General features: G+C 40.5%; 1 protein-coding gene across 1 annotated transcript in view; it reads right to left on the minus strand.

The window, feature by feature from the left end:
• Positions 1-1,282: 1,282 nt before the first annotated feature.
• The window catches only part of LOC113930500 (UDP-N-acetylglucosamine/UDP-glucose/GDP-mannose transporter-like), a 36,133-nt gene continuing 11,646 nt past the window's right edge, over positions 1,283-25,769 (minus strand). The window contains 4 exon segments of the mRNA XM_035725424.1: positions 1,283-1,550; positions 1,815-2,141; positions 2,143-2,231; positions 4,110-4,178. Of these exon segments, the coding sequence (XP_035581317.1) occupies positions 1,283-1,550; positions 1,815-2,141; positions 2,143-2,231; positions 4,110-4,178 (753 nt within the window).

The raw sequence follows: 25,769 nt of genomic DNA on the forward strand, positions 1-25,769 counted from the left end.
CCTTCTCTGTCGTTCAGTCTTCTCTCTACTCCCCCTCCAGGAACCTCTGTAGAAGTCCTCTATGTAGATGTCATCCTTGGTGTTGCTGAATAAATCCACAGCCCTGCAGAGCTGAAATTCTAGGCATGGGCCTAGTCAGCCCTGCTTCTGGTGGGAGTTTATGTGTAGCTCAGAGGAGAGGTCTTATGAGCTTGGGTTTGATATGCCCAGAAATGGATCCATAGCAATTTCCAGGAGGAGACAGTCTCACCAGGTGAGCATGGCCATGGAAGCAATTGTTTATCTTGAATTATTTTCAGATTGGCTTGCTTTTTGTAGATGGGAAGGGTGTTTACAACTCATTTGTTTTGCCCTAAGGATATCTCCAGGAAGTATTTGCAGGGGCATAATTACGGAGATGATCTTTCCCCTTTAGTACCTCTGTTCCAACTTTTTCTCTCTGGACTAAGCACTTTCACATTGCCTTCTTCTTTTTTTTTTTTTTTTAAAGATTTTATTTATTTATTTGAGAGAGAGAGAATGAGAGATAGAGAGCACGAGAGGGAAGAGGGTCAGAGGGAGAAGCAGACTCCCCGCTGAGCAGGGAGCCCGATGTGGGACTCGATCCCGGGACTCCAGGATCATGACCTGAGCCGAAGGCAGTCGCTTAACCAACTGAGCCACCCAGGCGCCCCTGCCTTCTTCTTTTTTTTTATATATATAAGTTATTTTTTATTTTACTTTGATGATTTGGAAAAGATACCAACATATATGATCAAATCAGAGCTAACAAATAACTTGCAGTTAATTGGCTAATTTTATTAAAATAAAGACATGTTTGTTTAAATTGAAAAGAAAATTGTTCTCACTGGCACTTCGCTTTGGCTGGGATCCTTGAAATGAAAGCAAATGTGCTGATAATAACCACTCTCACACCATAAGCCGTTTCTGTCCTCTTAAACGCACCTGGTACTGGTGAACAACAGCTCAGAGATGTGGCTAGGTGACCAAACGGTCAGTGCTCTGCCCACACTCGGTTACAATCCCTTTAATCAATGGTCTCCTTTGAAAGATTCACTTTCAGATGATAAGGCTTTGCCCAAATACGCTTCTCGGGGCTGAGGATGGCTCACTGTGCAGTAGTATGTGAGGTAGGTTCTCTTCGTAGTTGGCAGACATTCCTGTTGTGCTATAACCAGGGGGGTGAGTGTTGTCAGTGACCAGAACATCTGGCTTCACATTCCTACAGCGGGGAATGTACCCCCAACCCCCAAGTTCCCAGTTGGCAATCCTGCCTCAGATTCTAACTCTTCAAATCCAGAGGAATGTTTTCTTTGTCCACAGGTTGTTTAGGGTTTAATTGGCCACTCAGAGTTAAAAAGGAATATCTCAAGCCCCCTGCCATGCAAATATTTAACCCTACAAAGTTTAACACAGAGAAAATGTAGTCTCCACCAACTAACATTCCAATGTAGGCAATGGAAACATTCTTGATGGCTCCAACCACTGCTGTTATGAGGGCCAAATTGTAATAGCTGCACAAAACTGTGGAGTACATCAACAGAAACCCCAAAAAACAGGAAAGAAGAAACTGTATGATAAATAGAACATTCTTCCATTCATTAAATTCAGTAGCCTGTTGAAGGTCTCTAGTAGAGACCCTAATGATAAGAGTTGGTATAATCATGAAGCAGGCATTGTAGAAAAGCACTCCATATTTACCCAACTCCTTTGGGTCCATTTTCTGTTTGGTATAAACTCCATTTGCTGCTGTGAAGATATCATTCAGGAATACAAAAATATAGCCTTCCAAGTTAAAGGCAAGGTCAGAACCAGCTGCTAGGAAAGCCCCAAGTATGATGGTAAAAACACTGACGATGATGTTCAAGGAATACTGTTTCCCAAGTATGATGGTTTCCAGGAGTAAAGTGAGTGGAATGGTAAATTTCCTGAGCAGGGTGAACATCGGCAAGCTCAATTTACTTGTGCTTGATAATCCACTTATGTGGTTTCCAACGTAGAGGAGAGGCAGAGGAAACAGCTTCACAGGAATTTTCTTGTCAAAATCAGGGAAGTGAATTATTTTATTTAGTTTGGATACATACAGTATCATTATGATAGCTGCCATCTGTCCAATTCCAAGAAAAATTGGTGATGGGAATCTTGTTGACCAGCACGATGAGGAAGGAGCAGGTCCCGTAGAAGAGCGTCGACAGCAGCTTGGCCACCCGGGAGGGCAGCCATGCAGAGGCCTTTCACATTGTCTTCTTTAGGGACTCTCAGGGCTAGTGACCATGCTCTTGACGCCTTCAGTTCCTATATCAGTTAGGATGCTTCGTGCTTCAGATAAGACAAAACCCACTAAAACTGGTCTAAATAATAAGGGAGATGCATTGACTCACATCTTTGGAAGAGATAGAGGTAAGACTACTTGAGAATTGATTAGACTCAGTAGTTCAAAAATTTTATCAAAGACCTAACTTCTTTTCTTTTCTCACCCCCCCCCTTTTTTGCCTACCATATGATGGCAAAATGTCTGTAGCATGTCTTATCTTCACATCTGCATCACTGGTTCAAAATGAATCACATGAACATTCATGACTCGAATCCTGTGGTCAAGTAATGTCATGCTTAGACCTGAGCTACCTGAACCAATCACCTTGGCATGGGGGAACAGGATTATATCCTATCTGCAGTGTCCCACAATAACCACTAAGATCCCTACCTTGCCAAAGGTCTACTCCTCATGAATGTGGGTGGTAATCATTTTACTCTTGAAATCTCTACAGGCCCATGGTAATTTGCTGAATGGTCTTGTCTTTCGTCCTTTAGAGGTAGGCTGCTCGGTGGTGAGATCCTTCTGTGATTTTAGTAACTCATCGCCCTAAATTCAGTTTGTGATACATCTGCCTGATATTTAATTCTGCTCCTAAGAAAGTAATTTTATATTGAGTGTTCGGGGTGAGAAATGAATGTAGAAGTAATTCCTTTTCCTGCGGGTAGAGGCAAACAGGCTTTCAGATCTTTACAGATAGGGACCTAATGACTCTTCTTCATATCCTTCTCAGGGTAAGCAGAGGTCTGGGGTGTTACTCCATAGACTGTGGAACCGAGGAATCAGAGAGGCTTAGTGAACAGCTCAAGGTCACACAGCCAAGTGGTGGGGAATGGAGTTTCTTATCCCTCTAGGGCTTCATCCACCAGACCAGAGTCTCCTTCATGCTGTGAGAGAATTGAATCATAACAAATATATTCTGCTGGGATGGGTACATCTTAGCAAGTAATTATCCCCTGGTGGGCTCTGAATGGGCTTGCAAACTGCAGATGGAAGTCACATGGCTTTGGGACTCCTGCTTCTCACAAAGTGACATTCTTAGAAGCTGCAATGTCTCTCTGATGGGAAGTGTTGATTTATTGTGAATTATTCCAGGTTACCTCCCAAAGATGTTATTGTTGACATTTTTATTAATTTTTTTTTTTTTTTTTTTTTTTACTCCTCTGGGAAGGTTAGGAACTGTCATTGTCATATAGCACAGGCAAGTCTGGGGGAAATTAACCCCCAACCTAAAACTGGCCCTGCCTCCCAGCCCAAGTTGGGGACGGGGTGCATGTTTGAGCAGATTTGAGAATTTTATTGAGGAATTCTGGATGCCAGTTGGCTGAGGTGTTATGCTTTTATACTCTCCTGGAAAAAAATTTCCATTTTTCAGAGTACTTATGAAAACTAGAAACTGACTCTGGATTCTGAAGCTTACATGACTGTATGTCAAGAACTGAGTCAGCATTATGTCACACTGTATAAAGGCAAACAGACTCCCCCCACCCTTCCTGAGGTATGTGTATGTGTGGGGGTGGCGGTGATGAGGTTGGGACGGGTGAAGCATATGTGTTAGATTGAATGAGTGCTCTAATTGTTCACTCCTTCCTGCATTCATACCTTTATCATGGCCTCATTGGGGGCAGTTTATTTCTTTGCTCCTTAATTTTGGGCTGGGTAATGTGACTTGCTTTGGCCAGTGGTGCATGGTTAGAAGTGGCAGTGTGCCAGTTCTGGCCTATGTCTTAAGGAAACTCATGGCAGTTCTGCTTGCCATATTCACCTCTGTGGGTGTCATGAGAAGAACACATACCAGATAGTTTTCTGGTCCAAGAAGGATGAATGACACGTGGAGCAGAACTGGCTCGGTTGACTCACAGGCCTGAAGTGAGAAACAGAGCCATTTCCGTTGTTATTACAGTCTGTAGCAGAGCTGCGCAATTGAGATCAGTCTAGATCAGCTGAACCACAGCCAACCTACAGATGGGTGAGAAATGATAAATGGTTTTGTTTTAAGCTACTAAGATTTGGGGCTCTCTAATATGACAAGTGTCTGGCAGTGGTGTGTTTCTATGAGCAAACTAAGGCTAGGGTTAACCAGGCATCCTGGTTTGCCCAGGACAATTCAATTTATGCCCATCGTCCCAGCACAATTATTACCAATGCCCCCTTTCGCTCTCACAAGTATCCTAGTTTAGATGCTAAACTGTCTGGTTTGTCTAGCTGAAACAATGGGTGACTTATGGGTTGCTTCAATTGCCAGATGGAAGACTTGCTATCTGTTTGTTTGCCACATCTGCCACTTAATTTCTGTTTCTGATCTGTTTGATTAGGGGGTTTGACCCTAGCTATCTTTAGGAATGAGGTATTTTTTCCACACTCCCTTAGATAGAGGAAGGTCTGTGTTTCCCGCTCTAAAAGTGAATTCCGCGTATTTAGGGGAATGAAAACGTAACTGGAAACAGTTATATTTTCAGATATTTGACTGTAGCTAATTCTTAAAGAGGAATTGCTGGATTTGCTAAAGTTAAATGTTTCTAATCTGTATGCTGTGAGCATATTCTGTTGAATCTTTGTGACATCACTTCCATGAACATAATATTTTGAGGGAAAAGAAAAGCATCACATTTTTCTAGGTGATTGCCCCCACACAGCCCAAATTGGTGGTTTTCTCCTTTGAAAAGGAGGTATCTTCTAATTTAAGAGAATCTAGTATGTGGAAATACAAATTTGGAGAGCCCAGAGAGTAGTTTACTAAAGGATTCATCACATGTTCCTTTAAATAGTGAAGTGCTCTCCTGAAGTGGTTATAATTGGATGTTGTTTGTTCCCCAGGGGACAAGTAGCAATATCTGGAGAACTTTTTGATCATCACACATGGCAGTGGGGGGTTGGGGGCAGATTTCTACTTACACTTAGTAGGTAGAAACCAGGGATGCTGCTAAACTTCCTATAAAGCACAGGACAGCCCCCAACAACAAAGTATTATACAGTCCCAGAGACCAATAGGGCCACTGTTAAGAAACCCTGTTTCTATGTACTCAGACCAGGAGTTTAAAAAAACAAATGTTTTCCACACACCTTTCCAGAAATGTGAATATTGTACCAGGTATCTGAAAACCTGGATTCTAATTGCAGTTAGGCACAAATTATTCTTTTGGAGCCTCAGTGTTTTGAGCTGTGAATTGGGGATATATCTTACCTTCCTCTTCATATAAGGCACTGATGAGAGAAAGAGAGACAGAGAGAGAGAGAGAGAGAGATCATTAAGAACGCACACAATATTGTGACATTCAGATTGGTAAAGTTGATTAGCTCAAGTTAAATAAGGAAATGTGAACTTTCTCAGAGAATTTCTACTGCTTTTACTTTTCTAGACATTCTATAGCAATAGCTCTTTGGTGAAGAAACTGAGACAGGTCAGAATGCCCATCACTTCCCCACACCTGACACCAAGGCTTTCTGACTTCCTATGCTACTTTTGCCTTAATTCATTGCAAGCTACCTGTAGTTCCTGTTACTAGACATCAGTGCTTCAGGGTACGAAAATATCTCTAGAGTGATCCTCAGAGTGCAGGTTTCGTTAGAAAGCTAGTTTTCACTGAGCCGCCACACTTAGTGGGACTCAAGGGTGGGGAATGGCTTGGAGTCTGCTGAGTAGCAGCAGGGAGAGAGACTAATGAGGTCCACCCAGTGTTTAGAAACTCTTCAGGGCAGAGAGGATTGGCTGTATAATTTGTGGGGTCCAGTGCTAAATGAAAATGCTGGGCCCCTTGTTCAATCGTAAAGGCTTTCAAGACAGGGACGACAGAGCATGGTAGCAAGCACTGGGCCCTTCTAGCATGGGGCCCTGTGAGACTGCACAGGTCAGCCTGACAAAGCCGGCCCTGAGGGCAGCCTGCTCTGGAGGAGGAATGCCTCCCTTCTCAGTTCCCTGGGCTCTTGACTCCAGGCACCAGGGAGAAACTCATTCACTAAGGGTCTTACAGGGTCTAAAGGAAATGAAAGGTCTTCCAGGGAGGCAGCAAACAGTTCCTCAACACTTCTTCTGGCCTCCCCAGTGGGTAGCCCTGGTCCCAAGAGAAGTTCCGTGTTACAAAGGAAGAGAAAAAAAATATCACTTAAAATCACTGTATCTTGGCAGGAGGCCAAAGAGTGGTCTTACAATCTTACCTACCCTGCTATCCAAACTCACATTGAGTTCCCTAAGGGGAAGATCATTTTACATCTAGAGGCACCACACTAAGAAAGTCCCTGTGAGGCAATGCCTTGAAATTCAAAACAACAGAAGACAAAGCAAAAACAAACACACACCCTGTCCCCCTTAAAGGTCCGGCTAAAAGTTTAGAACATTGTCATGTTTTGCTAGTAAAAGGGAAGTGACTCCTCTCCAGTTCTGAACTGCCTTCACTCAAATTTCTGGTATATACAGATTAACTTGATTTTTCCCCTGATGATGATGATGATGACAACGAGGTCAATGATCATGGTGATGATGACAATGATGATGACTAACATATATTTCTTGCCAGGAACCAGGTACTTGCTAAATGATTTAAGTGTATTGTCTCACTGAATCCTTAACTCTTTGAGGTAAGTACCGTTACTATCCCCATATTTAATGCAAATCAAAATTAGAAGCATTTCATACAAACTTGAAAGGAAAGAGACCCCGAGAAGCGTCTATTAAACAAGGAATGGTAAATGGAGAGTAATTGCGTAAGTTAGAATGCGAGAAGTGTCATTGCCTTTTCCTTTTATTTAGGATGCTTCCTTTATGGTATATTTTGTGAACACAGAAATTCATTTTTACATGCTTTTCATAATGCTTGGTACCCAGAAGCTTCTCAGTAAAGGTGTGCTGGATGAGTTAATGAGGGCTTCCATGAGTTCACTCAAGATCTCACCCTTCTTAAGAAGTTTCTTGAAGGGGCGCCTGGGTGGCTCAGTCATTAAGTGTCTGCCTTCGGCTCGGGTCATGATCCCAGAGTCCTGCTCGGCGGGAAGCCTGTTTCTCCCTTTCCCACTCCCCCTGCTTGTACTTCCCTCTCTCACTGTGTCTCTCGGTCAAATAAATAAATAAATAAAATCTTTTTAAAAAAAAGTTTCTTGAAAACATCCTAAGCTCTTTAATCATGAATTCTGCCACAAGGGTTTTGAGAAACAAAATTTTGTGGTTGGAGAAGTACACTGTACCTTCATTTCAGGTATATCATACCTGTATTATCAACCTGCCCTTCTGATGTGGTTATAAACTAAGACATCATTACCACCACCTTGTGAGTGTTTCCAATAATTGCAAACCAATTATCCAAGCACAAAGCCATAGCATCTTGACTATTGAAATCTTACACTTCTCCGTCAGTACAATACTTGACTTTTGCTTAAGTTAGATTCATGGCAAACAAATTAAAGCAAGAAGTTTCTAAGTCTTATGTTATAGGTTATTTCCAAGTCTTTTTGGAATTAGGAACAGTGTGATTAATAAGTACATAAATGGATGGAATGTTTACATTCCCAAACTAATCATTTTTTTGAAAATTATTAACACTTTATTGGTTTTGTTTGTTTTTTAGAGAGAGAGAGAGAGAGAGAGAGAGCTCATGAGCAAGGGGCAGCAGGAGAGGGGGAGAGAGAATCTTAAGCAGGCTCCATGCCCAGCATGGAACCTGACTTGGAGTTTGATCTCATGACCCTGAAATCATGACCTGAGCCAAAATAAAGAGTCAGATGCCTAACTCACTGAGCCACCCAGGCGCCCCACACTTTATTGTTTTTCTAACTAGAGGGAGACTTGAGGGAACCAACTTCCTTGGTATTGGAATATACTGTAGTTCTATATCTTAACTCTAACTAGATATTTACTAACTTGTTTTATTTAAGATGGTGAGTTCTGTGAGTATGGGGACTTTTTTTTTTTTGGTCTGTTTTGTTTATTACTGTAATCCCAGGACCCAGAAAAAAATGTGTGGAATGTAATTGATGCTAAATAACTTTTGTCAAATGAGTGAATGAATGCATGAATTAACCTAAAGCAAGATCCAATGGTGCTCTGTTTAACATTATGGGTCATAAGTCAGGAGGAATCCAAGGGAGAAAAAGTTTCTGATTTCATGGACAGACTAAAATGAAGAGACCAAATGCCCTTTCATCTGGGTGGTAGATTTGGCAAACTCAGAGAGTAGCGGCCATAGTTTGTGCTTAGGACAAGGCCTTTTGAGGTGCAGAGCACTGTGGAGAAGAGTAGAGGAAAGATGTGGTGGGACAAAAGGAGAATAACCTTTTTCTTCTTGCCTCCTTGCCGTCAAAACTTACCCATCCTTTCTGACTTCTTTTCGGGATTCTGTCAGCTAAGTGGTTGGTACCGTCTACAAGGTACTTGGCAGAAAGCAGTCCTTGTGTTACCCTTAAGGAACGGATGGCAGTTGAGAAGAATTGGAGGTTTGAGTTAGTATAACATTTCCGGTTTCTTTCTTTTTTTTTTTTTTAAAGATTTTATTTATTTGACAGAGAGAGACACGGCGCGAGAGAGAACACAAGCAGGGGGAGCGGCAGAGGGAGAAGCAGGCTTCCCACTGAGCAGGGAGCCTGACGCGGGGCTCGATCCCAGGACCCTGGGATCATGACCTGAGCCGAAGGCAGACGCTTAACGACTGAGCCACCCAGGTGCCCCTAACGTTTCCGGTTTCTTAAGAACATGGAAATTGGCTGAGTGTGTCTGTAGCTGGCCACAGCATGATAAGAGGCTGGGTGGTGAACGCCGACAAAATGGAAATGGACATCAGCAATTTACTGCTATACCTTATAATATGGGCAAATCTTGCTTTATGAAATGGGCGTGCATCTAAAAATTTGTGTGGAAAATGAATTTAGGTAAATTGAATTCTATTTTAAATCCAGGACACACGCTTGTCACTTAAAGGAACTCTGGAGCAAATCATCTTCTCAAGTGAAAAAATTGGCTGTTTTGTCATTTTTGTGGTTTCCTATATGTACTTAAAAAAAAAATCACCCCACAGTCCCCTATAATTTAGAGGGCAGATTCCTTTAGATAAAAAGATGTAGTTTGGGGCTGTTTATTTTTCAAGGCTTCTGTTACCGAGGCTTAAATCTGGAAATATCTGGCTTCCCCAAAACCCCAGTATTCCAATCTGGTATGTTTTCCAAGTATACTTCTGAAGCAAGGTCAGTAACTTGCCAGATTATCTGGGTCAAGTCAAAGCGTTAATGAAATACATTTGGTACCACCCTCCCATGCCTCAAATTGCCACCATTCATTTCTTTGCTTAAGCCTTGGATATATAACATACGCTGTAAAGTTCAGGTCAGTGGGAGAGGAATTATAGTATGAGCTATTATTTATCAGGTGCTTACTATGTGCCAAGTATGTGCTAAGAGATTTAACACATTAGTTCATCTACTCTGCATAGCCCCTGTGAGGTAGGTACTGCTATTATTTCAATTTTACAGCCAGTATAACTAATACACACATACACAGAGATTAAGTGACTTGCCCAAGTTCACACAGCTCTAAGTTGCAGAGGTGAAATGAGATCCAGGAAGCCTCTATGCTACCCTGCCTCCAAATCACACTGTGTGTGTGTGTGTATGGGCATGCGTGCATGCGCGTGTGTGTATGTGTGCGTGTGCGTATGGGCGTGCGTGTGTGTATGGGCGTGCGTGCCTGTATGTGTGCGTGCACGTGCGTGTGTGTGTGTATGTTCTGACATCCCAGCTACTTTGTGTGTTCTCAAAGGGCAGGGAGCAGATAGCTGCCTCTGTACCACACAAACTCAGGGACCACTCAACCAGCATTGTAGACTGGAGCAAACAAAGACTTGGGAAAGAGTTTTATTTTGTTTTTATGAATCTCTCTCTCCACCTTCGCTAGAGCAGATTGATTTTTCCAGGGGATGGAGGAAGTACTGTTTGTTCGTCCTAGAAAACAGTTATTTTACTGCGTGGTAATCACATGCCCTGGAAGGGTTAACCTTATAGTCTGAGAGGGAATGGGCAAATGTGCAGAGGGCCGTACTTGTCTTCTTCCATCAGAACCATGGTGGGTGGTTTAGAGCAAGGACCACTCTCCCTGGGTTCAAAATCCTCCGTCCACACCTAGTGTTAGGGTGATTTGACTTCCTTGGGTCTTACAGCCCTTGTCAGTACAATGGGGATGATGAGAGTAACCCATACCCCACAAGGCTATTGTGAGGGTGGAATGTGGTAATTAAAGTGCAGAGAATAACACCTGACACGTAATAAATGCTCAGTAACATTAGTTATTATTGTTATTAGCCCCAGACCTGACAGCATATTTTAGCATAGATCCCCCTGAGCTTCTTTGGTTCTGGGGGGCTCCGAGAGAGTCCATTTTGCTAAGCTGGACAAAGCAGGAAAGGCTTGTGCATTTGCAGAATCTGTCAGCATTTGAGTTTGTTTAGCCCTGGCAGAAAATGGCTTCCTGCTTTAAAAACAAAGAAGAACATGTATTTTAGAGTGAAGAAACACCTTTTTAAAAATACTCAGAAGACTTATTAGACAGAAAACAGCTTTTACAGAGCAACGTTGTGGTGATGGAGGGGAAAACATTGTCAAATGTCTGAATCAGATTGCCTTTAATGGAGAAGCGGAGCTGAGCATGGCAGAGCTAGCTGGGATGGCGGGGGAGAGGGGGAGGGCAGGGGGATGCAAAGGTTTTGCCAAAGAGCCCCGGAGATTGGATTGTGCCAGTGCAGAAACCACTTGCCAGTGAAAGCTGCAGTCACTCTCACCCACTGCCGCTGTGCGGTAATGAATGCATTTTTGATTAGTTTTGCTGATTACCTGCTCTCTGTGCACACAGCACAAGATAGAATAGCCGAGTCTGGGGCTCTTGGTGAAGACTTTCAAGGCAAGAGGGGGCGGCAGGAGGGCTTTGATTATCTTTTTTTATTTTTCTCTCCTCACCTCCTCCTCAGTGTACGTTGAGATAATGCTGGCTTTTCCTGGCAGCAGCTAAGAGGCCAGAACCTTGCTTTTTTTTTTTCCCCACACATTGATGCTGTTGCAGGGTAATAAAACTAGAGCCAGAGGGGCAAGGAGCTACACAGAAGCCCCCATCCAGAGCTCTCCTCTGATTTCCTCGTAGTGTGTAACTCATCCCCTCAACCACAGGAGACGAATGTCTTTGCATATATTGAAAAAGAAATTATGTCTTTGATTTCCTAGATACATTCCAAGTATTTACCCAGAAATGAGAATTAGGTGGGGAAATAGGTTTTAGGCTCAGAAGGCAATGTCTCTGAAGATTTAGTGCAATTTGGATGGGAACACAAACTTTGGGAAGGAAAAACACAAGTTATCAATTTTGGAACAATTTTCTCTCTGGTGCTGTAAGGTGAGAACTGAAATCCAGTGTTTATAATCAAATGATTCTTCTTTCTTCACATCATATATAGTGGATTTTTTTCATGCGTTTTCTCTGTGCACAGGCTATTAATGTTTTTTCTTTTTCGTCATTGTCACTGCTGTTCTGGATTTGGCATTGCATGAGGACCGATCTGTTTCTCACAAGTTGAGGGCTAAAGTAAATGGCCAAATGCATCTATGAATATTAGCCCAGCCCAGGACTGAGGGATCCTGTCTAGAGCAAGCACTATTTGCATTATGGGTGAAAATGGAGAGTATGGCAACAGTTTGTATACCTGGATCAGGTCTAGCCCTGTGTCTAGGAGTGAGTTCTTCCTCCAAGTGTGATTTGAGGGGCTTCTAGGGCTTCCATTTCACCTTCTTTGTGTCCTTCCCATTGGCCTTGTTCTACTTTCTGAAATTTCTGTTTTCACCCTGTCCTTTGGGACGCCCTCTGTTAAAATGGCGGTACTTCCCGCATTTGGTGCATGGCTTCCCAACATTTCTGCATCATGGCAAACAGGCAGCTCCTCTGAACTGGAGTCAGGAATTTGGGGGACTCAGTCCACTTCAAGGCCTTGAAACCCGAAGGCACTTAGTAACTCAACACAGCTCTCATCTATCCGCATGACACTGTCACCTGTCCTTCATAAGGGTCACTGCATCGTTTATTTAGTCCAAGCTGGGACACTTTTGAGAGTGAAAGAGGACACTTAATAATTAAACCAGGACATCAGACAAATGGTATAATCTAGGAAATGTGTTCACCCTAGTCAATGACACCTTGACCCAGGTTAGTTTTCCAGACTGGCCCTGCTGATACCAGACCTTTGAAATGTATGCTTTTCTGGTTTCCTCAATTAGCCCATTTCTTTATCTGCCTTTCTGTTTATACAGCTGCTATCACTGCTATTATGTTTGTTTTTTTCAGCCTCCATTTTACAGATGAAGAGATAGATAAGAGGCTTAAGTGGTGTTTTCCCCCGTATGTTTCCATCAGAAGTAAGCGATCAGGTAGCATAAAGATCACTGGGGGCTCTGGGGTGAATCTGCGCTCTTTGAGTCTTTACTAGCTTTCTCTTTTGGTATTTTCCAGTCTCCTTTATCTTTTCTCTTCCTCCAGCTTTCCAGTGCCTATGTTCCCTCCCATGTCCAGAACTTTCTTCCTTTTCTCACATTCATTAGAGCTTAACTATCCTCTACAGTATTCCATTCCCTCAGGACTTTGCCCTCTGTTCAAAACCGAATGGCGAACAATTCACGTATTAGTCTCTCTAGACAGTATATTCACATTTTAATAGGGGACTTCTGGAAACATAACTGTATTAGTCCAGTGAAGCAATGATAATGGTGGGAATTCAGGAACCCTGGCAAACTAGGGACATTGTTTTGGTTAGAGGATACAGTCTCAGTGTGACCTGAAATATACCACACAAGGCCTGTCTTGGACAGGGCTCTCAAAGTTGGATAAACTGCAATGCCTCTGGACAAGACTCCTGCAGTCATCTGAATGACATGCTCTATGGGATTGTGCCATCATTTTAGATTTACTTGAATTTGTGAAAAGACAGTAACAATGCTTTTCATAACAGCAGAAGTTGATGAAAGAGTAAAGAAGCAAAATAATCCAGGTTATGTGCCTGATCTGCTCCAGGCAGAAACATGAGCTCACTTTGGTGTGGTAGAGATTTGGAATGATTATCTTTTGTCTTGTCTTCTTGGGATGATGAGACATAGGTTGCCTAGAGGATGGACAAGAGCTCTTAGAGCCCTCCATTTTAGTATCTTACCCATCTGCATTCCTTTGAAACTAAAGTTTAAAACATCAGGCATCAGAATTCTTTGGGAAATCATTTTCCAAGGACAATTATAATTTATTTCTTAGTGTTTGTACATATCCTCTGCCCTACCAATTGCCATTTAAACCAGCTAGTCGGTTCTCCCTGTGGATGTGATATTTGGTCATTCATTTACAAATATTTCTTGAGCACCTACTATGTATTGGATACTGTGGCAGACACTGGTGAACAGGATAGACATAATTCTGCTCTCATGTTAGTTAAACAAAAAGCAAACAAGTAACAATCCATTTGGATTTGCTTAACAAAGAAAGCCAATAGGATGTTGCAATATGAATAGAAGATGAGGACCAACTTTTGACAGCCAGTAATGGAAAACCAAACTAAAATTAGGTCAAGTTGGGGCGCCTGGGTGGCTCAGTAGGCTAAGCATCTGACTCTTGATATCGGCTCAGGTCATGATCTCAGGGCTGTGAGATCAAGCCCCTCTCCCTTTCCCTCTGTGCCTCTGTCCCTCCTGCTGTAAAATAAATAAATAAAAAAATTAGGTCAAGTAATATGGAATTTATTATCTCACTGAATAAGAAGTTTGGAGGCAAGGCATCCAGGGTCAATTCAGATATACAACATAATTCTTATGAGGGACCCAGGCACATTCCATCTTTCTATTCTACCATCCTTAGCATATGGGTAATGCTTCACTTATAATTGCAAGATGTTTTACACACTTGCAAACATCACATGTAGACACATGACAGCTAGTTAAAGAAAATTGGTATTCTCTCTCTTTCTGTCTTTCTTTTCTTAGCAAGGACCTTTCCAAAGCAGACTTCTCTTTGTGTTGTTTTGGTCAGATCCACATCACTTACTCATCTCTAAACCAATCACTGACAAGAGGGCAAGATATGATCATGACTGTCTAAGACAAGTTGTTACCTACTATTTGTGACTGGGAAAGGGCCAGGATCCCCTGACTATGTGAGACATATCTGAACAAAATCATCATTGTGCTAGCCAAGAAGAAGGTAGGTGGGGGTTGTTGCCGTGGGGACAGTCCATATTTTCTGCCTCAGAGTGGTGAGGAAAGGCCCACTTGCTGGAATGACATGTTAACTAGACTTTAAGGATGAGATAAGTCAAACGAAGTGGGGGAGATAGGGCTTGTGGGCAGAGGGAAGAGCCTATGCAAAGTACTGGAGACTGAAAGAGTTTGGCATCTTTGAGGACCTTGAAGAAGACAAGTGTGACTAAAATGTAGCAAGTGAGGGGAGAAGTCCATGAAGTGAGGTTTGGGAACAAGACAGGGGCTGGTAGGGCATGGTATAGATCTAAGATTTATTCTAACTACAGTAGGGAGCCACTGAGGGTTTTAAGTAGGTGTGGGACATGACCTCTATTTTAGGCCACTCTTGCTGCTATATAGAGAAGGAGTTGAAGGGTGGGCAGGAGTAGAATTTGCAGACCAATTAGGAGATTTTTGCAATGGTCTAGGCAACAAATGATGGGAACTTGGAATAGGGCGGTAACAACGTAGGTGGAAAGAATAGGCTTTGGCAGAAGTGAAAGTGTTGATCCAAGGGTTCTGCTTAACCATGTTAAGTTTCAGATGTTTGTGAGATATCCAAGTGGAATGGTAATGTAGATAATTGTGTAGGAGACTGTAGCTCAGAGGAAAGGTCTGGACTAGAGATACATATTTGGAAGTCAGCATTCAAAGCCAGAGGGCTGGATGAACTCACTTAGGGAAAAGGAGTAGAGAGAGATAAGACAAAGGCTTAGGACAAAGTCCTAAAGTCCATGAACACTGAAACATCAGGGAGATGAAGAGGGGTCTGCAAAGCAAATTGTGAAATGGAGGCCATTGAGATAGGAGGAAACCCAAGAGAGACTACATGCCTTACCTAGGGTCCCACAGCTCACATTCCTCTCTTGGGTACTCAGGAAGATGGTGTAGAAGTCTTTGAAGGGACAAGGTAGATGAGAATAGGAAGAGGTAATTTTACACAAATTAAAAAACATTGCTTTCTTCCTAATATAAAAATTGTATTCATTGTTGAAGATTTAGAAGACATATAAAAATATGGAAATGAAAATCACTCCATTTGTTATTATTTTCATGTAAAACTATCTAGTCTTCCCCTCCTTCACCTCCCCTCCATTCTCTCTCTCTCTCTCTGCCCACAACACACACACACACACACACACACACACACACACACACACGCACGCACACGAACACAGGATAAGCAAGGATGGGCTAGGCTATGTTGCGTTAACCACCCCCCCCCCCCAAATCTCAATGGCTTCATACAATAAAAGCTTTTTACATATCCAACATATGTGGGCAGGGAGCCTCTGCACATCATGGTCACTTAGAGACCCAGGCTGCTAGAAGACTCTTTTCAACACATGCTTCCACAATTGTCAAGGCGGGAAAAGGGCACGTGGCACATTGCTCACTGGCCCTTAAATGTTCCACTACATTTCACATTCCAGTTGTATAACGTGACCATACGTAACATCAAAAGGATTGGGAAGCACAATCATACTACATGCCTTGAAGGAGAATATGAAAATATTTATGAACAGTCCTAAGGATTACTATAAACGTGTGTGTGTGTATATATATATATATATATATATATATATATAATGTCATACTCTACATACTATTTTGCAACCAGCTTTTTAACTCAGTGTGTTTGAAAAATATATCTTTAAACATTTTCTATGCCATTGAATCTTCTATAATTTGCTTTCTAATAGCCACATATATAGGTATAATACAGTAATTTATTTAATCAGTCCCTTATTATTGGCTATTTCAACTGTTTCCAATATTTCACTATGGCAAATTATGCTGTAGTGAAGCCCAATTAACATATATCTTTGTTTTCATTTATGATTCTTTCTATAGAATAAACTCCTATTTGGTGTTGCAGAATCAAAAGATATTCAAACTGTTAAGACTTTTGCTACTTATTGTTGAATTTTCCTCCAGAAAAGTTTTATCAATTTATGCTCTTACAAGCAATATGCAAGAGTCTACATTTCCCTGGATGTCCCTAATTCTGGCTGTTATCCTTTTTTTTTTTTTTAACATTTGCTAATTTTCTCAATAAAAAACCACATTGTTTTTGCTTATGTTTTCATGGATTAATGGTGAGAATGAGCATTTTTATATGCTTTCTGGCCATTCTTATTTTGTGAATTGCCTATTCGTGTCCTCTGCACTTGTTTTTGGAGTGACCCTTATACCAATATCCATACTTGACTTTTACACAGCCCCCACTCATGAGCATACTTCTCTTCTCTCTTTCCCTCTTGAGCTTAAGATGCTTAATAGTAACTAAGGCAACAAAACCTGTTAGGTGGTTGAACTCCAAAATAGTAGCGGTAATCATATTGAAACACTCAGCGGTAACTTTTATTAACTATTTCTGGTCTAAACAAAATAGTCTTGTACATTCTGAGTGTCTGTCAGGGATACAGAGACGTTTTTCATGAGTGCTTTTCTAGGTATATGGAGTCCCTATCCTGAGGGCAAGGTTGCCATGTTCTACGTGAATGGTGTCACCTGAACTTGTGTGATGTGCTCGCCTTGCCGAGGGCCTGAAGGTCTGAGAACCGAGGTCTTGTTCCTAACTCTTAGCTCCACCTGATTCTATCATTTTCTACTTCATCTCCTCTCCCTCATTTCATTTCTAACCATCAAGTGAATATTTTTCATCATAAAGGACATTATAAGTTAGCACGGGTAAAGGACTGCTTGCTCTTAAGAAAAAAATAGTAGCACAATAATTGACTTGAGTAAAATCTGACACACACCCTCAAAATCTAAAATAGATGAAAGTGAAGATGCTCTGATTGGAGCAGTTGTGTGTTCTCTACTTGGCCCCACCCTCATACTCCCTGCACAACTCAGGATTCCCACGGAGCACAGTTGGAAAACGATTGGTCTAATTGATGGGCACTGGGCCTGGAATGAGGAGTGGAACTAACAGGCTGTGGGACTTTAGATGTGTTGCTCAACATTTCTGAGCCTTACTTTCTGAATCTATGAAATGGAGAGAATATTAAGTTGGCACTTACATATTGAGCACTTACTTTGTATAGAATCACCCTACTGAATACTAGGGAGGGTTCAAATAGAGCTAGTCGGTCCTTGCCCTTAAGAGGTTTATAATTCACTTAATACCTACTTTACTGATCTTCTAAGAGGCCTATGAGATCCAATAAAATAGCAGGTGCATATGAGGATAACAATGTGAAAATGCTTGGAAGAAGTGAAAAATCACACAAATGCAAAACGGTATTATACATATTGAACTACCATTAATATTTTATTGAGTACATCCGAGGGCGGGAGCTTCCTTAAAGGTAAATGAGGCTGCTCTATAGAGCTTGAACTAGTCAATTGAGACGTGGTAGTAGCATCCTGCCCACATCTCCAGAGCTCCCCAGTATTTCAAAGAGTCATGAGAAAAGCTTCCCATCTGGAACTACCTTCCTGCGACTCGGCGTGAAACCCACGTATGGGGAAAGGGCAGTCACCGAGGAAACTTTCCAGGATTCAGAGACTGGGCTGGGTTTGGAGGTACAGCCCTCTTAGTAGGATTAAAGCAACAGTTGACACTAGAGTGTACATTCTTATGTTAGTGTGTTAGAAAGGTAGATGCAACACATGGCAGTAGGTCTTCAGGGCTTCGTAGGCAGACAGGTGCATTTGGGAGCTCCATCTATTGGTAGCAGAATCCTTACCAATGGATGGAGATCCAGGGGAGGGAGCTGAGCCTAGCAGGAGTATTGGGGCCCTAATCAGAGGAACTTGGAAGTAGGAACCTGGTCAGAAGCGCAGGCTAATTAGAGGTGACCTTTGGGTTCTTAGTGTCTTCCAGGCTATAAATTTACATGAGCTAAGTAGCATGCAAGAAGAATTTTTGGGGGGTGCCTGGGTGGCTCAGTCAGTTGAGCATCTGCCTTCGTCTGCCGGAACAGGGTCCCTGGATCCAGCCCTGCAGCTGGCTCCCTGCTCAGTGGGGAGTCTGCTTCTTGCCGCTGCCTCTGCCCCCCACCCCCCACTTGTGCTCTCTCTCTCTCTCTCTCTTGCTCACTGTCTCTCGAATAAATAAATAAAATCTTTAAAAAAGTAGCATTTTTTTTCTACTGCAATACTTATGAGGTAGTAGCCAAAATTGAGAGAGAATAAACGGGACCTGGTTGCAAGAAGAATTCCCTAGAAAGAAACTTTTTCAATACCCGCCCCCACCAAAGGATATCTCTTTGGAAAGAATTTAAAATGCATTTTATTGTTACATTTCCTGTGCTCAGTTGCAGTGTATTAGGGGAAGGGGATTTGTGACTCAAAATGTTTCCCAGATACTAAAGCGTTTGTTATTTTTAACAACAAAAGGCAATTGAATTCTTTAGACTGTGATGATGATAATGCTGCATTGTTTTCTGTCTGATCAAGAGAGATTAGGGCAAAAGCTTTCCAAATTGACGGTTTTTTGCTCTCACAATGCAGGGTAGAGGATGAATTAGGGTGGGCTAGAGTTGATAGGGAGAGTCTACCTGTAGTTGGACTAGAGAGTGTTGTAGCAATGCAAGTGAGAGACACTAGCCATTCACCTGGGAGTGGTGGTAATGGAAACAATGAAAAGAGATAGATTGCAGATAAGTCTTGGTTATAAAATCAACAGAACTTGATGATGAGTTGGACACGTGTGTAGTGTGGGAAAGGTGCACTGGTGGGAAGGTGACATGAGTGGGAGGGAGATGTCAAAGGTATAAATCCTGGGCTTCCGGCTCACACATTCGGATGTACGATGGTGCATTAACTAGGAGGGAGGACACTGGAGACAATTAGGTTTGGGGATAGAGAACTCTGAGTTCAGTTTTGGACATATTGAATTGGCACTGCTTTTGAGACTTTAAGAGGAAATGTTGAGTGGGAAGCCTGAAGACATAAATTAGGTGAGTCATTTATGAGTCACACTATACATATTATTCTGATTTGCTTTTCATCTTTAATATGTCCTGTACATCCTCAATTCAATACACATTAATCTCATTTAATAGTTATGTAATATTCCGTAGTATGTACAAAGGCCCTGTAATTTATTCAACCATTCCCTTATCACTTCTTTTATCAAATTCAGATTGGCTTCAGCATTTTTTAAAGTATTACGAATTCTGTAATAAATAAACTTACATATATATCTTGATATACTAGTGCTTTTACATCTGATGGATAAATTCTCGGAAGTGAGATTGCTGAGTCAGAAGCTGCGCACATTTTAATTTTAATAAATATTTCCAGGTTGGCAGTTTTTGACTACACTGGTTGAGAGCATAAGTTCCAGAATAAAAACGTCAGGTTTCAAATTTGACTCCACCTCATACTTACTAGCTTTATAACCATGGACAAGTCATTTTTTTAAAAGATTTTATTTATTTATTTGAGAGAGAGAGAGAGAGAGCATGTGCACAAGTGGCGGGGGAGGGGCAGAGGGAGAGGAAGAGGCAGACTCCCCGCTGAGCAGGAAGCCAGATGTGGGGCTCAATCCCAGGACCCTGAGATCCTGACCTGAGCTGAAGGCAGACTCTTAACTGACTGACCCAGGCACCCCACCATGGACAAGTTATTTAATCTCCTCTGCTTTACTCAGTTTCCTCTTCTGTAATTAGGAAGTATGGATCTCATATGGCTGTTGTGAGGATTACAGAAATAACAGATTTAAATAAACGGCTTAGAAATTTTGAAACATACAATGAACTCAATAAGTATAATTTGTTATTATTGTTAAAAACCTGGTATTTATTTATATTCCACCCACAGCATCAAAGAATACATATTTCTCTCACAAACTCAACAGCACTCTATGTTAATCAATTTTTTAAGAAGTTGCCATGCTTTCCAGTTCTGACCATGACAGAGTACCTGGTATCAGGCTCACCCTCTTGCCATGAACAGCTATAAGAACTTGACAAAATAGGGGCGCCTGGGTGGCTCAGTCAGTTAAGCATCCGACTCTTGTTTTGAGCTCAGGTCATGATCTCCAGCTGGTGAGAGTGAGCCCCATATTGGATTCTGTGCTGGACATGGAGCCTACTTAAGATTCTCTCCCCACCTCTCCCTCTGCCCTTCTCTCTTTCTCTAAAAACCAAACCAAACAAAACTTCACAAAATATATAAAACAACTATTTACGGGTATTTGGCAGTGATCAAAATGGGACTGCAATCCTTGAGAGAGACAGCAAGTATATGATTCAAGCCCAACATTTACCCAGGGTGAATGTTCTCCCTGGGTGTATTTCCCAGGATGGCAGAACCCAAGCAGAGAATGGTAGGCAGAAGAGGCAGAGATCACAGTTTTGGGACTACTCCAGGGGTTGGAATTCGTGAGCGGGTTGCCAGAGAGATTAGAGACATGGAGAAGTAACCCGAGAGGGCTGAATGTTGTCATAGTTATTCCTAACATGTGCCAAGCCGTAGCCTAAGTGCTTTTAGCTTTAATTTAATTCATTTTTTTAAAGATTTATTTATTTTTGAGAGAGATTTATTTATTTTTGAGAGAGAGTGCAAGGGGGAGGGGCAGAGGGAGAAAGAGTTCTAAGTAGGCTCTGCAACGAGCGTGGGGCCTGATGGGGGGGCTCTATCTCATGACCCTGAGATCACTACCCTGAGCCAAAACCAAGAGCCAGACGCTTAACCAACTATGTCACCCAGGTGCCCCATAGCTTTTATTTAATTCTCACAGTAATCCACAAAATCTATAATTTATTATTATCCCCATTTGACAGATGTAGCTTTTTTATTATTCCTTTTTGTAGACAAAGGAAAAATGGAGGCACAGACAGGTTAAGTAACTTTCTCAAAGTCACACAGCTCACAGTAGTGAGCTTGCCTTCAGTATTTTTTGGGTGTATACCCAGAAGTGGATTTGCTGGATCATATGATAATTTTATTTTTAATTTTTTTGCACAACAGCCATACTGTTGTCCACAGTGGTTGTACCATTACCCACCAACAGTGCACAAGAGCTCCAATTTCTCCACATCCTCACCAACACCTGTTCTCTTTCTTTTCTTTCTTTCTATTTTTTTGATAGTAGCTATCCTAATGGATATGAGTTACTATCTCACTATGGTTATGATTTGTATTTCCCTAATAATTAGTGATTTTGAGCATCTTTTCATATGCTTATTGGACATTCTGATATCTTCTTGGGAGAAATATTTATTTAAGTCCTTTGCCCAATTTTGAATTGGTTTTTTTTTTATCATTGAGTTTTAGGAGTTCTCCGTATATTCTGAATATTAATTTCCCATTAGATATATGGTTTACAAAGATTTTCTCCCATTCTGTAGGTTGCCTTTTTACTTCGTTGACAGTTCTTTTGATGCACAAAAGTTTTAATTTTTATGAAATCCAGTTTGTCTATTTTTGCCTCTGTTACCTGTGCCTTTGGTGTCATATCCAAGAAATCATTGCTAAATCCAATGTCATGAAGCTTTTGCTCTATGTTTTCTTCTAAGAGTTTCATAGTTTTACCTCTTACTTTAAAGTCTTCGATCCATTTTGAGGTAATTTTTGTATATGCTATAAGGTAAGGGACCTACTTCATTCTCTTACATGCGAATCTCCAGTTTTCCCAGCACCATTTGTTGAAAAGACTGTCCTTTCCCCATTGAACAGTCTTGGAACTCTTACCAAAAAATCACTTGACCATATATACGAAGGTTTATTTCTGGTCTCTCTATTCTATTTCATTGATTTATAAATCTGTCTTTATACCAATACTACACTGTTTTAATTACTGTAGCTTTGTAGTAAGTTTTGAAATCAGGAAATGTGAGTCCTCCAACTTTGTTCTTCTTCAAGATTGCTTTGGTTATAGATATATGACATTCATATCAATTTATTTTATTTCTTGTTTTTATTTGAGTATGGATGACACACAATGTTACATTAGTCATATATATACGACCCTCTGTAAAGGGGACTGTCTCTCCTCTTTCCATTTTGGATGAGAAGATTGCCATAACCCCTAGAAGCTACTGATTCATGAGGGCTTAGGGAGCTGTTGACTTTGGGGACAGGGTTGGTCTGAACAACTTTGGGTCAGCTAAATGACTGGAGTGTGTGTGTGGGGGGAAATGGGAGGAGGTCCATTAGAGTTAGGAAGCAAAGCAGGAGAATGGAAATTCCACCCTTTGGTGCATATGTTATGGGGGAGATATATGTAAATCAATTTTGAAACGACTATCATAGATTAATTTTTTTTCATTTCTTCCCTGTTTTTAACATAGTTTTAAAATTATTTTTAAATATTAAAATATCTTTTTTTCTTTATTAAAAAAGAGATATATTCACTGGAGAATATTACAATATATAGATAAGCAAAATTAAAACATGCAAAGTACTTCTGCAAAAGAGCAGATCAGTGATTGTCTGGGGCTAGAGGTTGGGGGAGGTAGAATTGATTAAAGGGACAAGAAGAAACTTCTTGGGGGAGATGCAAATGTTTTGTCTTGATTATGGTAGTGATTGCCAATGTGTATACACTGTCAAAATTTGAATTGTAGACTTAAAATGGTTATATTTTATTGTAGGTAAATTATACCTCTGTAAAGCCAATTAATATTTTTCAAAGTACTTCTGTCATCACCCATACATAACTACTCTTAATAGCTTTATGTACATTTTTTTCAAATGATTTTCTATGTATCTCTACATACACATACTTGTTTATGCAAAAAATGGTACCATTTTTGATCAACCATTAAAAAAAGATTGCTTTGGTTATTCCAGGTACTTTGAGATTCCATGTAAATTTTAGGATGAATTTTTCTATTTCTGCAAAATAGGTCATTGGGATTTTGACAGAGATTGCACTGAATCTGTAGATTGCTTTGGGTAGTCTTGAAATCTTAACAATATTAACTCTTCCAATACATGAACATGGGACATCCTTCTATTGATTTATGTCTTCTTTACTTTCCTTCAGCAATGCTATATGGTTTTCATTATATTAGTCTTTCACTTTCTTGGTTAAATTAATTTCTAAGTATTTGATTTTCTGGTGCTACTGTAAATGGAATTGTTTTCTTTATTTCCTTTTCAGATCGTTCATTGTTAGTGTATAGAAATGTAACTGATTTTTGTGTGTTGACTTTGTGTTCTGCTCCTTTGCTGAATTCATTTATTAGTTCAAATAGTGGGGTTTTTTTTTTGGAATTCAATTTTTTATTTAAATTCTAATTAGTTCAAATAGTTTTTTTCTACGTGGAACCTTTAGGGTTTTGTATATGTAAAATCATGTCATTTGCAAACAGAGATAAATAAGTAAATCTTTAGGGACGCCCGGGTGGCTCAGTCGTTAAGCGTCTGCCTTCGGCTCAGGTCATGATCCCAGGGTCCTGGGATCGAGCCCCGCATCGGGCTCCCTGCTCAGCGGGAAGCCTGCTTCTCCTTCTCCCACTCCCCCTGCTTGTGTTCCCTCTCTCGCTGTGTCTCTCTCTGTCAAGTAAATAAATAAAATCTTTAAAAAAATAAATCTTTAAAAAATTATTTGAGAGAGAGAGGGCAAGGGGGAGGGGCAGAGAGAGAGGGAGAGAGAAAATCTCAAGCAGACTTCACACTCAGCTCAGAGCCTGACATGGGCCTCAATCCCAGGGCCCTGAGATCATAATCTGAGCTGAAATCAAGAGTCAGCCGCTTAACTGACTGAGCCACCCAGGCGCCCTGCAAACAGAGATAATTTTACTTCTTTCTTTCCAATCTGGATGCCTTTTATTTCTTTTTCTAATAAGCAATAACAGCCTAATTAGCCTAATAGCCTAATAGCTTCTAATAACCTAACTGCTGCGGCTAAGACATCCAGTATTATGTTCAATAGAAGTGGGCCTCTTTGCCCGTTTCCTGATCTTAGAGGAGAAGCTTTCAGCCTTTCACCATAGAGTATGATGTTAGCAGCCAGTTTGTCATAGATGGTTTTTATTATGTTGAGTCCATTTCCTTCTGTTCCTGGCTTGCCCACAGCTTTTAATACAAAGTGAAAAGTACATTTTGGGATAAATTTTAGATAAGTCATGATTTCTATTTTAATTTCTTCTTTTATCCAAGCATTCCTTAATTTCCAGATGGCTAAGATATTACTATATTTTTGCTGTTGTTTCTAATTTTCTGTACCATTGTTAGGTAATATGGCTTTTTAAAACTTTATGAATTTTTTAAGGTTCCTTTGTATCAAGTACATGATTGATTTTTATAGATCTTCCATAGCCAGAGAGGAAAATGTGTATTCTTTCTTTGAAGGGGACAGAATTTTTTGATTGAATGACTCCCATCCTCCATAGCCTTACTTTTTCTGAAAGACATCTATTAAGATTCTTCACTCTGTGTAGTTATATTGCTTTCTCTTTCTAATTCTGGGAGCTTTTGCTCTTATATTGTTTGGTGCATAAGTACTTGTGACTTATATATCTTCTTAGTATCTTAATATCTTTTTACCATTACACCTGTTTTAAGTCCTTGCTCAAGTGTTACCTTCTCAGCCTTCTCCCACCTTACCTAGGGCCTTCCCCACTATTCTCTCCTGCTTTTTTTCTCTCCACAGCATTTATCAGATTCTAATATGCCAAGTAATTTAATTTTTTTGTTAATATCTATCCTCTGCTATTATAATGCAAGGTCCACAAAAGCAGTTCTTTTATTCTGTTTGGTCATTGTTTTTTCTTTGTAGCCAAAACAATGCTTGACACATAGTAGCTACTCAATGAAGAAATCAATTATCAATGTTTCTCTTTGTGCCATTTAATACTTTTCACTTTGATTTTCATTTTCTGATACCAATATCACAATTCTTGCATTCTTTTTGTTAATATTTACCTGATACATTTTTGCTTATTACTTTATTTTCAACATTTATTTCTTAATTTAGTTTGGAATCTTTCTTTCTTTCGGAGTTCAATCCATTCACATTTGTTGGGATAATTGATAAATTTACGTTTTTCCTTTTTTTCTTATTTTATGCTTATTACTTATTATACCTGTTATTATTTGCTCATTTACCTTTTATTATATCTAGATTTCTCAGAGTGAGAAAATTTCTCTTTTGTCCTCTGTTAATTCATAAATTCTCTATTTTTCTAGTGATATATTTCTACATTTTTGTGGTATTTAAAGCTATATTCCTCTATCAAAGTACCAAAGTTAAATAAATTGTGCTTTGCAATCCCCAAAATGTTTTACTACTAAGTTCAAACAAATTTCTTACAAA

Source organism: Zalophus californianus, chromosome X, assembly GCF_009762305.2.
Source record: "Zalophus californianus isolate mZalCal1 chromosome X, mZalCal1.pri.v2, whole genome shotgun sequence".
In the NCBI taxonomy this organism is placed as follows: Eukaryota; Metazoa; Chordata; class Mammalia; order Carnivora; family Otariidae; genus Zalophus; species Zalophus californianus.